The sequence below is a fragment of the Gymnogyps californianus genome, chromosome 3, assembly GCF_018139145.2.
Source record: "Gymnogyps californianus isolate 813 chromosome 3, ASM1813914v2, whole genome shotgun sequence".
In the NCBI taxonomy this organism is placed as follows: Eukaryota; Metazoa; Chordata; class Aves; order Accipitriformes; family Cathartidae; genus Gymnogyps; species Gymnogyps californianus.
The window spans coordinates 82,252,538-82,269,149 of NC_059473.1; the positions used below are offsets into that span (position 1 = coordinate 82,252,538).

The 16,612-nt window shown below is 45.5% G+C and overlaps 1 protein-coding gene across 1 annotated transcript in view; it reads left to right on the forward strand.

Moving 5' to 3' along the window:
- Positions 1-4,489: 4,489 nt before the first annotated feature.
- The window catches only part of USP45 (ubiquitin specific peptidase 45), a 56,768-nt gene continuing 44,645 nt past the window's right edge, over positions 4,490-16,612 (forward strand). The window contains exons 1-3 of the mRNA XM_050893081.1: positions 4,490-4,554; positions 13,636-13,745; positions 15,879-16,048. Of these exons, the coding sequence (XP_050749038.1) occupies positions 13,646-13,745; positions 15,879-16,048 (270 nt within the window). The 5' untranslated portion in view covers positions 4,490-4,554; positions 13,636-13,645. The remainder of the gene's footprint in view (positions 4,555-13,635; positions 13,746-15,878; positions 16,049-16,612) is intronic.

Genomic DNA, 16,612 nt, shown 5'->3' on the forward strand with positions numbered 1-16,612 from the left:
CCACAGGGTCCGACTTGGATGGCATCTTTTGATTGTACTGCTCCTTGAATGCCGTTGGGTCCATTTGTAGAGCTTCCACTAATTCACCCACTGGGAAATACAGAAAAAAAGAGTCTCATTTATTCTCCATCCACAGACAGGCATACACTGTAAGGCTTGTAATTCCTCGGGAGGAAAAGTTTAGCCTCACAACATACTAGCAGCTGTCTAGCGCAGCTCCTCTTTGCTCAGTCACCGCCACTTGTCCACAGACTTGACCATCAAGCAAAGGGGAACACCCAATGTCTCCATGTAGCAGTGTTAATAACTTACGCGGTATGTTGATGGATGCTGGGATTTTTCCAAATCTGTCGATCTCCCACCTCTCCCGCACGTCTATGTGGAGGACGTTGGTCTTCTTCAAGTCTTTGAGCTCTTGGTAGGAAAGGCCCGGCGCCCCGCCGGCACAGAGGCTGCGGCTGGTGGCACCCACCGCCCTGGGACCTGACAGAGAGGTGCAGCCCGTGAGCCCAGACGAAGCACCCGCTCTCTCGGCCTCTCGGGGAAGGCCATCGCCCCTAATAACGTTCAACATATTCACACAGGGCTCCCCCCGGGCGCCGGCAAACCTCACCCCGCCGCCCGCCTTGGGAGAGGCCTAGCCGCCATCCGCCCCCCCCGCCGCGTCCCCTCCTCACCGGGGGCTGCCGCCCGCCACCAGCCGCCGCTCGCCGCCTGCAGGGCCCGCGCCGCCCGCCACCAGCCCGGGCCCCCGACCGCCATCAGTCCGCCTCCGAAGATGGCGGCCGCCCGGTCCGTCCCTGCCGTTTGCCGCCAGCCGCCCGCCCCCGCCGGCGGGGGAGGAGACGGCTCCCCGGGCGGCACCGCCTTCTCCTCAAAGGCGGGGGCCCGGAGAGCTTGATCCGGCGCTCGCCCCTCAGGGGCTCGGGAAGCACCACCGGGGTAGCCAGGCTGGGTTAAAAAGTCAGGTGTTTTTTTTTTCCTTGTGAATCCCTCCGATTTCTGATAATTTATGACTCGACATCATAAAACATTTGCATGCTCACATCCGATGAATTTACGTCTCGGCATTGCATCCCCCTGGTTCAGGGAAGGCCTGGATTTCGCCAGAGCTATAAAAAGCCGAGTGGCCTGGGCGGATAAGCCGTAGGCGAGCTGCCCGCTGCCATGCACGGCACTGGATGCAGTTGGGTCAGGCAGCTGCTGCCTTCGGTTTCGGTACCTCCAGCAACTGCCGCTTTGCCTGGGCAGGGTAATTTCCACAACTGAGCCAAGCTGTTGAGAAGCTTTGAAGTACCAAAGGCTAGGAGACTGAAACAGGGGTGAGGAATTTTGATGCCGAGTCCACTCAAAGTAATTCCAGAATAACCCCTCAGTGTTACACCTGAGGAGAAAAGGTGATTTTAGCACTGGTCTGCACCGCTTTCACCGTTGCCACTATCCCCTCACAGCCACAGGAGCTAGGGTCCAAGGGTAATAACAGCATCCCTAGTTTCAACATGCTTTGGTTTTGAAAGCTGTCAGTCTTTCAGCCCCAAGGACTGACGGCCAAGACACGTTTTAAGTGGAGAAATGAGGGTCCCTCTGTTCAACGCGTTTTAAATCAGTACTCTATATTTACCACATACCTTTGTAGATCTATGACATACCAGTGGTTCCAGTCTTTAAAGGCAGGTGTGCCGGATCTTTTAGTAAAAGACGCATTTTGAGGAGTATGTTGTTGAATCCTTACTAATGAGTTTTCCTTCTCAAAACAAGAACAAAATATTTCTCGGTACTGTAAAGTGTGACAAATCGAACGTGGCACGTATAACTGGTTCACTAGCTGCCCTTCTGCCAGCCTCTCCATATGGCCTCCTTGACAGGCATTTGCAAATTGTCTCTTTGAAGCAGTAGATCTATATGTGAGTCAAAGTTTTATGCGTTTTCAACAAGGTATGGATAGAAAACACTATTTCTAGAAATTCTCTTTTGAAGTATAATTTACTGTATATTTTATCTGTAGTAAAATAACGACCACAGTTACTCTCCATTTATTGCATATATCACTATAAGGACCATAAAGCGTGCGATGTGGAGCGTCAGGATACTTGTCGTACGAAATGCATATTCACGTGAAGTTGCACTTTTATAAATTAATTTATAGTTTTAATTTGACCATGGATCATACATATATACAAAGAGAGAACACGCTAGCTTGCTTGCAGAAATAGGAATGATCCACTAGCCATCTTGTGAAAGACTGAGAGTTTGAAGTCAGAAGAGATCAAGCTAGGCGAACTCCCCCAGACGGCGAGAGGGTGGGAAGCAACGCATTCAATTCTCCTCTCACCTTCATGGCACTGTCATCCAGCACTCACTCAACCCCTCCTCAGCAGCTTTCTTCATTTCACCTCTTCTTCATTTCACTCTCTCTCAATTTCTGCACAGCCTCCCACACTCATCCCCAGTGGCGTAATTTCCCAGCTGATTACCCAGCTGCATTTACCCTTGCACATTCTTTATCCTCATCTTCTCATTTGACTGAAGCCTTCGTTGATCAAAGGAATGGTTCACAGACCTAGGCTTTCATCAGGTCTTACTGCCTTTCTGATTTGTTACTGCATCTTCTTTTTCTGACTGTCATCTGTTTTTTTTCACCAACAAACTTTTCAGCATTCCTGTAGTATTCTTCACCATGCTTTACTATTTGCTTTTGGCCTTCCCTCTCTGCTTTCTCTTTTCTTTCATGCCTCTGATTGGTGATGCTCTTCGTGTTTCTTTCTTCTTTGCCCTTGACCCTTCATTTTCTCTCATTACCAAGCCCCAGACATGATTCAATCTCAACACTGGCTTTCTTTGGCTCTGCTTTTGCGTTGTTGAGTGCTTCTGGAGGAAAGCTGGGGACCTGGCTGATTTATGTGACAAATCCGTTTTCCTAACATGCAACTCTAATTTATATCCCATTTTTCCCAACATAACAGGAACCTGTGCATAAAGCCTGCTGTCCTCACTCTGCACAGAATTTGGGAAATTGGCACCACTTCCTTTGGGAAACATTTTCTCACCTCATCTTTTCCACCTCCTTTGCTTGCCTTCCCCTTCTGCCAGTGCCCTGACATTCTACCTCTTCCAGATATTTCTGTTCTCCTCTCCTGTGCTAAATGAATGTATTTCCCTTCACATCACACTATCCCCCTTTCACACATGTTCACTTTTCCTTCCTTCTCTTTAACCTTTTAATCTAGTTATTGCTCTTGCAGTGCAATACTTCTCTAATCTCTCCTGTGCGGAGGAGGAAGGACCCACTTCTCGATCCAATTTGTTTCAGATTATTGCCCCATATTCTTTCTCCATTTCACATACAGACTCCATGAACACGGTGTTCACAACTCATGTCTGGGGCTCCTCTGTTACATGGTCTGCAGTCTGCCTGCAGATCTTTGTGCTCAGTTGTCACCACTGTCATTGAAGTGCCTAAAGAATTCCTCCTACCTAAATCAAATCCTGCTTAATCTGTCAACCTCTTTCAACAATACTCTTCTTGACATCTTGTCTTTGTTTGGTCGAATGACTTCTACATGCTTCTCTAACCATTCTTTCAGCCTGTTTGTCAGCAGATCCACTATAGGTTCTCCATCCTTGGTTTTTGAGGGGTGCCACAGCAACTTCACCCTTTCCCCCTTTTTTCTCTATGCCTTATAACTGGATAATCTTATTCCAATAGAACTACTATGTCTCAGTCCTTAATTCAGATTTGCCTTCTGTCCAAATAAAGCCCCCCTTGCTGTCTAGCCACACGCTGTGTTTAATCTCAATCCCAGTTTCTCCTAGCTCCTCCTTAGTGTGCTGGGCCCCCTTTACTCTGCCTGTCCCTCAGCTGGGTTATGCACCTTTGATTCTGATCTCCCTCCAGTCCCCCCACGGTGGCTACCTTGAAAATCTATGCAAGGCCCAGACCCTTCCGCATAACCTCTGGGTACCACTATCCACACCCTTGTGCACAGGTTAGCTTGCTGTCAGCTTGCTCTCCACATGCACAAATCCAGTGCAGTATCTCCAGGCCTTTCAGCAAGACCCTGCCAAATTCAGATGCGAAGGCAACCCCATCATGTCTCCCTTCCTTTGCACCCCCTTCCCTTCTTTGCCTTGAGTTTCTATGGTGCCCCACAGCCAGACCTGCCGCTACCTGTCGCCTCTCAGCGGGCCCAGGTACCCTCCCGCCCAGCCGGCAGCCCCGGGCAGCCCCGCTTCCCCACCGCCCTTCCTACTCGGGAGACGCATTCTGCCCTCGAATCGGCACCCCCCGCCCCCCTGATCCCACCCGCCCTCCACGCTACCTGCCCCCGGCCCCCCTCCCCGCCAGCTCGTACGGTGCCCGGGGCAGCCCGCCCGCCGCCCCGGGGCCCGCGGGGAGCCGTCCGGGCTGAGCCTGGGGCGGGGAGCGGCGCGGCGAGGCCGGGGGCGGGCCGCGCCGGGCGGAGCGGAGCGGAGCGGCGCGGCCCTGGCTGCGGCCCAGCTTCCTCCGCCGCTTCCTGCCGCCGCGCTTGCCTGCCTGCCGCCCGCCGCCGCTCCGTGAGTGCGGGGCGCTCGGGGCGGGGAGGGGGGAGGCCGCCGGCTTAGCTCGGGGAGCGCCGTGTCCGTGGAGCCGGGGGGCCGGGGAGCCCCGGCGCGGACGCGCGACTGTTGGAGGGCCGGGGCGGGCCGATCCGCCATGGCGGCGGCTGGGCCCCTGGCCTGCGGAGCCGCGTCCCGGGGGGCGCCGCGCAGGTGCAGCCGGGCGGGGCGCGGGGAGCGGGCGCGACGCTTGTGCCGGGCTGCGGGAGGGCGGAAGGGGGGCACTGCCCCGCCGAGGCCCCGGGCCGGGCGGACCGCCCTCCCCGCTGCCGGGGGCAGCCCTGCCCGGCGCTTCTCCCGCGGTGTTCCGAACTGGTGGCCAAGTACGGCTCGCGTGGGCTCGTTTTGGGTAGCCGGCGACGAGCTGCTGGTGCCGACCGTCCGCTGTCGCTGTCGGTCTAAGGTAGGTTAACCCTACCGGGACATGAAAACAGCAGCACCGGGCCGTCTCCGTGACCTGCAGTAAGTTTCTCGGTCTGTTAGAGAGAGTCGGTAGCATCGCCTTTGGTCGGGTTTAAACATAAGCTCTGTTCACTTTGCATTAGGCAAGTTAGCAAGCGAATGCAGTTATAAAATGGTCTTGTGGCTCTGTGTCGTGAGGCTGGCGTGATTATTTCTGCCCCGCTCTGACAGCGTGGCATATGCCGGCCTGGTGATGCCACCGCCGGCCTGCTGCCGCTGCTGCTGCGTGAACGCAGGCTGCGGGCTCCCCACACCAAGTGTTTTAGCAGGCAGCACGTGTGGCAGCAGCGCTGGCGCTCCGCTGCCTGAAGTTTCGTTTCCAGCGAATGCAGACCAGTACGTGCCTGGTGATTAGATAATGGCCTGGTGACGGTCCTCTCGATTAATCGGAGATGTGGTATTTTACACCCGTAACTGCAACTCTGCATGTGGTATTTGAGTTAAATGTTTTGATTCTCTAATTCCTGGATTTGTTTTAGAACTTCATTTGGTCTTTTGCTGTTGATGTCCTTTACATTAGGACGTCATCCTGCTCTTGCTATAGATGTGTTGCTACTCGCACAGTTAAACAGGATACACACGATGGCATATTAAACACAAATGCAGAAGAATAAAATAAGACATCAAGAACATAGAAGCAGATGGCAATAACTCCAGGTGTAGCACTGTATTGTTGCGTGTCATCTTTAGGTGCAAGTATTTCCCAATTCCATTAAATAATCCTCTCATACAAGCATATAAAGCAGAGTTGTGTTTAAAGGATTCTTTCTGCTCTCATTTTCTAGGTTTTTAAATGGAAGCAGAGTAGTGGCACAAGCATGTGCCAGATTGATAGCAGAATATGCTCTGCAGTTTACTACGGTTGTAAATATTTTGTCAGTTCTTCATGAAATATTGAAGAACTGGTGCTCTGTAGTTTTGTTTCTGCAAGATTCACAGAAATGCAGCTAACATCTCACGGGTTCTGCTGTGAGCATCAGTCATAGATCAAGGACAAGTTGTTCCACTTTAGACATGTCATCAAAACAAACTGGGACAGTTTGTGTGGAGGAAGAATATGGAATGAAATTTTTTGCTCTCGGTGGCAAGACTTTGACTTTCAAAGAGCTCAGACTAGTTTTCTGTGGTCTTTTACAGTTTTATCTGTTTTACCCCTGTTAATTAGCTAACTCCCACAACACCCTTCCAGAGTAGGTGGGAAGTCATGTGCAGCCGTTGTCTTCCTTCATCTGCTCCGTCTCAGCCCTTTAGGCAGGGGTACAGCGTGAGTCTCAGCTTAACGTATTATCTTGTGTGGGCTTCAGCCTGCTATCTCACACCCTGTGCTGCAACCACAGTTCCTTTTTTTTTTTTTTTTAAGACTTCACAGAATTAGCATTTCTCTGAAGTTCATCCTTTGCTTATACTGCCCTTCATGTTCTCTTATGACATCTTGGACCACTTTTTTCCCAGTTTTTGTCCACATGGTTATCCTGCCAAGATACTGTGAGTTCACTGGTTATTCTCCAGCTGTTTCAGTTGTTATGCCCTCAGATTTTCTGTGGTGATGGCACTGTTACATTGGTGTTCATATCACATGAGTGCATAGTCTGTCACCTCTGTCATCTGACTGCCTTTTCATATACAAAGTTTTCACTTGTGGGCCAACATCATTAGTTATAAGCCATGGCTCTTTGTATGGAACTTATATGTGTTTTGCTTTTTAAAGCATGAATTTGTAGGAAAATCCATGTTAGACTATGAATGCATCTACCCAGATGTTTTTCCCTCTTGGTGTGTTCATATTTTTTTTAAATACATTTAAGATGGGATAGAGAACATAAGCAAAAGTTGCAATTTGCTTTATGAGGTTGGATATTGATGGGTATCCCTGAAATTTTCCATAAGACCATTGCTATAAGATAGTAGCAAAAATATGTCATCAAAATACTACTCCTTTTACCCACTCGATCCTTTAATTTACTTTAGTCATAAACCCAGTTACAAGGTCTTTTCATTCTTGTTTCTGGACACGTCTGGTTTCTGTTCATCCTTAGAAGTAATTTTTCTGTGGCAAGTGAGTTTCAGTAGGAAATCTGAGGGGGATTGTGCAGGATGCAAACATGAACATTGACAGACCATGTTTGGCATAGGCGGCTGGATAAAAAGGATTAATAAAAGTGAGAAATGCTATGAGATTTTTACTGTCGCTTGGAAAGTTGTATCCAGTGGTCCAAAGGCTCCTCTCATTCCTTGCGCAAAAAGTGCATCAGTGTCTCAGCCTTTTAGGACTGTAATATAATGTCAGGATTGGCGTTTGAGCTCCAGTGATGGTGTAGGATGTGTGATGTGCCTTTGGGCTAGGAAATCTTGGAGATGACACTTTCAGAATTTCAGATGACATTTTCCAGGGGAAGAAGTGTTGCTGCCACTACCAGTCAGCAGTTCTGGTCCTTTTACTGCTCTAGCAGGCAGCGGGGGCTTGTTTGCTGCAAAGGTTTTGGTGGCTGTCAGAGTGCTGAGCCTCCTGGCCTGCTGATGGGTGACACTGCCCGGTTGCTAACCGTGATGGATGCGGTTCTTGCTCTGATTGGGTGACATTTGATCTAGTGGCGAGCAAGCCAAAATGCCACAGGTAACGCTCAGAACAGACGTCCAAAATATATCAACTTGCAGCTTACATCAAAACATGTAGCAGTTCTGCAGAGGATCTGGCATTACTGACCAGTACAAGGCTCTTCTTTCTGTACTCTGACAGTTACGTGGAAGCTCATAAAGACCCTTCACAGATGTGCTACGGAGTATCTTGGCCTTTGGACTTAATCTGCACATCTGTGCTGTTCCTCAGCCCCTTGCTTTGGTGCTAGGCTGCTGTTGACAGCTGGACAGTTCTATTAAGTTACACGAAAGTGCTAATTTTTCACTGTATTTAGTGCGTACTATGCCTTTTCAGTGTGATGCAGGGTTTTTTTGCATTAGCAACATAAAATGGTGTATCTTTTAACTTGAAAGTTTGACTACAAGTGGTAAGACAGCTGGAATTTAGGATACCTCAGATGAATTGAGGGATTGAGGTAAATGTATTTGCCCTAGCTTCTTTGAATTCAGGTACTCACTGATGAAATAATTAACAACACTGGTTTCACAGTTAATGGGCAGTCCTACTGGGAGAGTCTTACCTGTATCCAAAATAGTACCTGGAGACTATCTGTAGACTCACTTGGCTATATTTCATAGGGTAAGTATGCTTAGATGAGCTGGATAGTTATTACACCATTTTTATCTTGTTGCTTGCATTCCAGTAATGCAAGTGTAATCCTCCTAGTTAATCAAGAATCAGGAAAAATGTTGTGATAGGTATTACACAGCTAAGAACAAAAAACTGGCACTTGCCTGAAACAGCTGGCACCCTAATTATAAGAGGAGGGAAAAAATGGATCTTGGCAGATGGAAGCAGTGATATGGTAGTAGTCAGCACGGCAGGTTATTTCTCTAACATACTGATGATCTGGTTTGGATTTCTTATAAGCATCATAGTGAAGTACAGCATGGGAAAACTCACTAAGGTGGCACATTTCAAAATTTAGCAAGTGAGCTGTAGACATTGTAGAAGGAGGAACTCAACCTCTGAGTAAGGAATGCAAGGTAATAAGACAGGAATAGGTTTGGGGGAGTCTAGACAGTGAAGACGTAGTTTGCGTCTCCACCTCTCTTGCATAAAGATGCTGTGAAGAGGAATGACCTGTTTGGTTTTGTGTTGGTTTATTTTGGTTTCTGCCCGCCCCCCCCTCCCCCCCCCCAAGAAAAGTGAATTCTAGTTCACACTAGCCTTGTATCTTTTATTGGTCCTAGCTCTACTGAGTTCCAGTAAAATATAGAATTTTAAAAAATAACAATTATTTATTTTAGGAACTACATCCAGCTCTTTTTAGTTTCTAAAGATATACTTTATGAAGAAGGTGCATTTCTAAATATAGTAATATTAATGCTGTTAAATATAGACTATTTCAGGCATACCTTACATTTAAAATAGTCTAGGCATACCTAGACCATTAACAAATTCAGCACGTTGATTTTTGGCACTTTGCCAAATTTGAAGCTTTTAAAATTAGGTAGGCAGATCATTCTGCTGCTTTTGAAGTGGTTTGTTCTTTCTAGAAAGGCGGAAACGAGCAGTTGTAGTGAGGAGCTTTTGATCTTAATCAGCTTTTTGTAGGCAGACTGGCATTAGGAGTCTTTTAAGAAGTAAAAAGTAAACTGAGAATAGCAAGTGATGATGATTAGACTTCATACTCTTGTATGCTGAGCTCAAAGAATCTGAACACGTTTGGCAAGGAGTAGTTCTTAGTTTAGTATGCAATGATTGTTTAAAAGGAAGAGATTTAGCTCTTTCTAGTTTTAGTTTTTTCCCCATGAAACTGCGTAATTTCTACTTAAGATTTTTACTGTGTGCCAAATAGAGATCAGGGTGGAGCTAACATACCCTCTGAACTCAGCTTTTTCTACCACAAAAATCAGGGTTTTTTTTATTTGTCAGATTCATTAGTCAAGTATCATTTGCACTGTGACTTGATTTTGTGTATACAAAATGAAAAACTTAGCGTGTTTGTTTTTCCATCACAAAAAGAAACTTCCAAGCAAGGATTAATGGAGACTTCTTTCTGCATAGGGAAAGAGGGAGAGTCTGTCTCCTTTAGGACACTCCACAGTGTTTGCTGCAAATTACTCATTGAACATATTCAAAAAATAGGAGAATGTGTTGGAAAGAGGCAAAACATGGGAATATTGCCACAGTTTTTAATTTTCAGTGTATCAAGTCCATTTTGTGTAACTTGTTCATTTCTGCTCTGCCTGCTTGTCCTGAATGGCTTGTGCCTATGGTCAACAGAAATCTACAGAATTTTTCTCTTGCTTTTTTCTTAGCTGTATTTTATGCTTTCTTGGGTCTACATTTGTTCAGGATTTTCATTCCAATAATATCTCAATCTTTCGTTTCCTATAAACGGAAATATTTCTGAGAAGTAATTTCTGAAGCACCTTAGGTTTCTTCCTCGTTTATCTCAATTAAATACAATAATTAAATTCCTGTCATAAACATTTTGATTTTGAAATGTTGATCATGTTTTTAATTGTTCAATGAGATCTTTTACTTGTAATGTTTTCTGTCCCCAAATATACTGGAAAAGGGCAGATAGTACAGCGTATATACTGTGCTACTTGCATCGTAGATGCATGCTGAGTAGCTCGTTGCTCTTACCCTTTCATCCCACTTACATGCTTTTCAAAATCAGGCACAAACCCTGGCTGGCTAGGTCCTTGATATGCTGTGGCTTTTCCAAGAGCTCACAGGTCAGTAAACATTGTCTGATGGATGCCTGTCTATATGTGTGTTCATGAAAACTGATTAATCTAATGGTCCGTGTTATCTTTTGTTCTGGCTGGTCTTGCTGAAGGAAGACTGAAAAGTCTCTGGGTTGCTCGGTCAGTTCCCAAACCTGCAGTGTGAACACTGGCTTCTTACGCCAGTGTTCATTTCTAATGCCATGTTGATTATGTTGGGCTACAAATGCCACGTTTTCAGTCGTTGTGGGTACCAGCTGACACTCTGTCTTTTCCGCATGTCCTGAAGGACCCTAGAGAGTGAGTTCAGCGGTGGGCTGCGTGTGCCCCGATCCGGATTGTATCACCTGGCCTATGGGCCACAGGATTTCACAGGTGGTAAAGAATTCCTTGTATTTCAGCTGGTCAGGCCCATAATTGTTCTTTCATCAAGTTATCCAAGCTCTCAAAATGTATTGATATGAACATGACTTTCATTTGGGTGAAATCTGTGGTTTGGACAGTCTTACATAATCTGTCCAAAGAGATAAAAATTGTTGTGCTGAAATGAACTCGTAGGTGGTTTATGTCAATGTTGAATAACGTAAACACAAGTATGTTCCTTTAGGGAGGACATTTTTGCTGTCTTTGCTATTGACTCTTTACATAATTTAGTGTAAAATCATGGGTTTTCTAACAGCAGCTGTATCAGCCTTACTGTTTGATGAATGTCTCGATGAATCTTGTGCTCAGTTAAGCGGCAGTGCAACAAGTGGTGATGGGTAGTTTCACGTGAAGCTTGGTGTCATGGTTTAACCCCAGCTGGCAACTAAGCACTACACAGCCACTCGCTCACTCCCCCCTGGTGGGATGGGGGAGAGAATCAGAAGGGTAGAAGTGAGAAAACTGGTGGGTTGAGATAAAGACAGTTTAATAGGTAAAGTAAAAGCCGTGCGCACAAGCAAAGCGAAACAAGGAATTCATTCACCGCTTCCCATGGGCAGGCAGGTGTTCAGCCATCTCCAGGAAAGCAGGGCTCCATCATGCATAACAGTTACTTGGGAAGACAAATGCCATCGCTCTGAACATCCCCCCCTTCCTTCTTCTTCCCCCAGCTTTATATGCTGAACATGATGTCGTATGGTATGGAATATCCCTTTGGTCAGTTGGGGTCAGCTGTCCCAGCTGTGTCCCCTCCCAGCTTCTTGTGCACCCCCAGCCTACTCGCTGGCGGGGCAGCATGAGGAGCAGAAAAGGCCTTGACTCTGTGTAAGCACTGCTCAGCAATAATGAAAACATCCCTGTGTTATCAACGCTGTTTCCAGCACAAATCCAAAACATAGACCCATACTAGCTACTATGAAGAAAATTAACTGTCCCAGCCAAAACCAGCACACTTGGATATATATGATAAGGTGCCAAGGCAGAAATACACAGTTGAAGTTGTTTGGGTCTGAAGCACCTTTTCATGTTCTAGGGATGCCATGATGCTTGGCTGTTGATGTACATTAGGCGTGCTGACATTTGTTGAATATAAATAGTCAAGTGCTGGAATATTCAGATCTTTCTTACTATATGTACATGGATTGCGAACCTACAAAATCAGCAAAGCTGAATTCAGTGGCATTGTTCACTTGCACGTCTAAGCATTTGAAGCTTTATACCCTTAAGTACAGGAAATTTTGAAATCTATAATTTAAGAACATCGTGGTATTTAATGTAGTATAAACTGATTGCTATGTAAATGTAGCATTCTGCGAAAAATTAAGTGCATTTTGAAAGACTGAGGAGACATGAAGCCATTGATGCAAGGAAGCAGAGAGTAAAGGTTTCTTTCATACTCTACAGAAATTTGACTCGTCCAAAGTAAATCTCTAATTGATACATTCATGCAGAAAACCTCCACAGTATGTGTGGCAGATGCGGGGACATCTGTCCAGATCTGTAGGAACCTGGAACAGGAGCGCTGAGGTATGGATTGCCTGCTTCACTTCAGTGAAGGCTGCTGAAGTACCAGTGATGGTGGTGCTCTGTTATCGATATTGATGACTGTTCTGCTGATTGGCTTAATGGATAAGAAAGGAGAGGGAATATTGAGTTCAATATACAGGTCAATTCCTGTGTCTCTCAGAGCTTCAGTAGTACAAAGGTCTAAATGCATATACAGAGAGGATTTAAAAACTTAGGTGGACAAACATTTTAAACTTTGGCAAACTTATCTACTTGGTCTGTAGCAAGAATATGTCTTTTGCTATTCCCAAATGTAGGGCATTTTAGAGGTTTCCTATACGTGAATGAGGTAGCACAGTTGAAAATGTTTGGTACTGGTGGCTCAGGTGACATTACTAACCTGTTTGTGATAGGCAACAAGACATTTTTCTGCTGAACAGAATGGCTCACACGTTTGGAATGTATGAATATTTGACTATCTTACATTCATATGCTTTGTATATGAAAACATAAATTTGTTTTTATGAAGCACATTGTTAAAAGACAACCTGTAAACTAAGCCTCAGAAGCTGTTTGGGTGATTCACAGCTACACTCCTTCAGTTAATTCACATTTGGATTTTGATTATATGACTGGTGTGCTGAAATCTCTGAGGATTTTTTTTAAAGTTTAGTGGCAAATATTTATCCTTTAGTTCTGTTCCTCACAGGACTCCTTGATTAATGACCCAAATTCGCTATGAGAGACTTCATCCGTATGGATTCTCTGATGTTTAATAGAGGGGTCAGCTTGCACTCCAGTCTGTCCTCACTCATAGGAGAGGACACTTTCATAAGATTTGGAAGACTTTTGTATTTTATTAAAGTGTTTGAAATTGCTCAAAAGCTTTTAGGGAATGTGCAAGGGTAAATGGTGACCAAAACCTTTCCTAAGGGAGATATGTTAAGGAAGAGAAGCTTTTGTTTTGATGAAGTGTTTTGGGTAAGGTATGGCTGGAGCTCTGTAGTAGTTTACTTTACAATAACAAAAATAAAGAAAATCTCAGTATCTCAGATATTTAACACCACTGCCTGGAAGTATGTGTCCCCTATAGCTGCAGATGCGATTCATAATGTCATGTAGTGTAACCAACTGATCTTGCGGCATTCCTAAGAGTTCATTCCTGACACGTTCATACTCCTTGTTACACAATAGCTGACATTAGTCAAAGCCTAAAACCATGTTCATGAGGTTTGAATGTGTGATTTGATCTCGTGCTTTTAGAGTTCAAACTCACTACATTTGGTGAAGTGTTTAGACAATAAAGCAACCTCTGTTTTTCTTTCCTAGTAAGTAACAGATGCGGGTGAAAGATCCATCAAGAGCCAACCCCGAGAAGCCAAAGAGAAGCAAAAGGCCTAACAGGCCGCAGGATGAGGACTCTTCAGATGATATTTCAGGTAAATACATTAGGTGATGTTTGGCCCTGAGGTTGAGGGCTAATAACTTCTGTATTGACTGATGAAAACTACAAATCAGCGGTACCGTGAAATACTTCTCTTGTGTGAATTTATAACAGAAATATCCCCAGTCAAGTGTTCATGACATGATCGGTTGTCACACTATGTGACTGCCCTGAAGGGCTGGAGACTTGGTTGATCTTTGATGACAACCTCTTCAAAGCAGGAGAACAGTCCTTTTCCGTGCATGGAAGGTCAAGCATGTGTGGCAGGAGGCTACTCGGCTGAACAGGGAGCTTCCAGCTGAGCTTAGAGGCAAAAAAGAAGGGCAGAGAGGGTGGAGGCAGGTTTGGGCTGCCCTTGCAGGGGCCCTGAGTGTGCAGGGATGGGATTAGGTAAGCCAGCCTCAGTTAGAGTTGAATCTGATAAGGGGTGTGAAGAGTAATATGGGTTTGTATGGATACTGTGACAGTAAAATGAAGGCTAAGACAAGTGCAGACCTGGTGCTTGAGGGGGCAGGGGACCTAGGGACACAGGACGTGGGAAAAGGCTGAGGAACTCAATCCTTCCTTTGGCTCTGTCTTCACATGTAAGCTCTGCACTCGGGCCTCCCTGGTCCCTAAGCCTAGTGACAGACTCTGGGATTTAAGCATTGCCCAGAGTAGAAGAAGATTGAGAGCTGTTAAGCAAACTGGGCATGCGCAAGTCCATGGGATCAGATGGGATGCATCTGAAGGTGCTGAGAGAGCTGGATGATGTCATTGTGAGGCTACGCTCTGTCATCTTCATGACAACAAATTGAGGAGAGCAGTTGATACGCTGGAGGGAAGTCTGCCATTCAGAGCCTCCTGGACTGGCTGGAGAAACGGGCTGGCAGAAACTTCTCGGGAGTTCAACAAAGGCAAGTGGAGAGTTTGGCACCTGGGCCAAAATAACCACATGCAATTACAGGGCGGGAATTGATGGCTTGAAAGCAGCTTTGCAGAAAAGGTCCTGGGGGTCCTAGTGCACATGCTGAATAAAAGCAAGCAGTGTGGCTTGTGCCTACTGTATGCTGGACTGTATTAACTAGAGTGCAGGGCGAGGTACGTGATTCTTTCCATCTTTTCAGCACTTGTGAGACTTCATCTGGAGTACTGTGTCCAGCCTGTTACAAGAAAGACATTGACTTGTTGGAGTGAGTCCAGCAGTGGGTCACCGCTTCCACGTTGTTAAGGACATTGAGAATATGATGCGTGAAAAGAGGCTGAAGGGAACGGCTTTGTTTAGCCAAAGGAGTGAAAGTATAGGTTTTTTTCTTTGACTGCCTGATAGGTGGTTATAGAGAAGGCAGAGCCAGACTCTTCTAGGAGGTCCACAATGAAAGGGCTAAAGGCAACAGACAAAAGTTAGGGCAAGGAAAATTTGGCTAGGTATGAGGAAATTTATTTTATTTTCACCTTGAGGATGGTCAGACAGAAAACTGATTTTCTAGTGAGCTGGTGAAACCTCTGTCCTTGAAGATACTCAACACTCAGCTGAACAAATCCATCAGCAACCAGATCTAAATTTGTATTTGGCCCTGCTTTGAAAGAGAGCTTGCACAAAATGGCCTTCAGAGGTTCCTTCAAATCTAGTTTATTCTGTGATATTATAGTGGAATTTGTGCAAAAAATATGACAGAGAAGAATGGTGGTTGATATTCATGTTCAGAATGGGCAGCTGTAGTAGGGTTGCATGGGTATTTGAAAATCTTTCTTTATGGATTGAAAAGGAGGTCAACTGCCTGTGTTGTTATATGCAAAAATAGATTTATGTAGTATTTTACTGTTGACAAAAAAACAAGCAAAAAACCAGGGAAATGAATTTTGTACGAAAGTAATCCTTGTACTTTTGTACAAGGTAGTTTATCTGTTTTTAAGAGGTGGCGTTTATTGACTTGAAAAGGATTTTCATTATAGAAAGACTGAAATAGATCCTTCATAAAATTCAGTATATGGGGAGCAGCTGGCTCATTTTTCCTATTTTAGTTCTTTGCTATTTTTTTTCCTAATGCTGAATTCATTGAAGACTCTGCTCTTTTAGCGTACACATGCTCCCTTTCATAGCTATTACTTTTAATGGATGAAAGTGAGTATGTATTGTTTTCTCTAGGCTTAACCTGCCAGCACGTGAGCCAAGCAGTGGATGTGCATCATGTGAAGAGAGCGGTAGCTCAGAGCGTCTGGTCAATATGTGCAGAATGTCTGAAGGAGAGGCGGATGAGCGATGGTGAGCCCGTGGCACCTTCGGACATATGGCTGTGTCTCAAATGTGGCGCTCAGGTAAGCATGTGCTGTAAATTTACAGAGGTGGATCAGCCCTGATTTTCTAAAGCATACCACTGGTGTGGCTCCTTGTCTGTTTGGCATCTCGTTACCTTCAGTAGACAGTGTGACATAAGTGCTTAGTTGTGAGAGTCCATGCTTCAGCTTCTTCATTGGAGTGGAATGTTGCCTTATGTTCTTCTTGTCTCATTTTTGGCGGTGTTTTGGGTTAGCTTTATGTGTTATGGTGTGGTTTGGCATCACAAGTAGTAAGTGACGGTCCTGCCTTTTCTCTGTTCTTCATCTGCATGCTCTTGCTACTTACAGAGAATTGGCTCCAGGAACTGTGTGGTTGCAGAATGCATCCGTTCAGCTGGCTCATCTGGCAGAAGATCCTGCAAATACAAATGAATGAAAAAACAAATATGTATATTGCTGAATCAACTTCTACTGTGGACACTCAGTTGCTAGGTTTGATTGAAATCAGGGAGAGAGGACTGTGCTGGAGTGAGAATGCTGCTTTTTGTGGGAGCTAGCCATTAGATTGGATCAGTTATAATGTCAAATCGTGGCCTCGGAGTT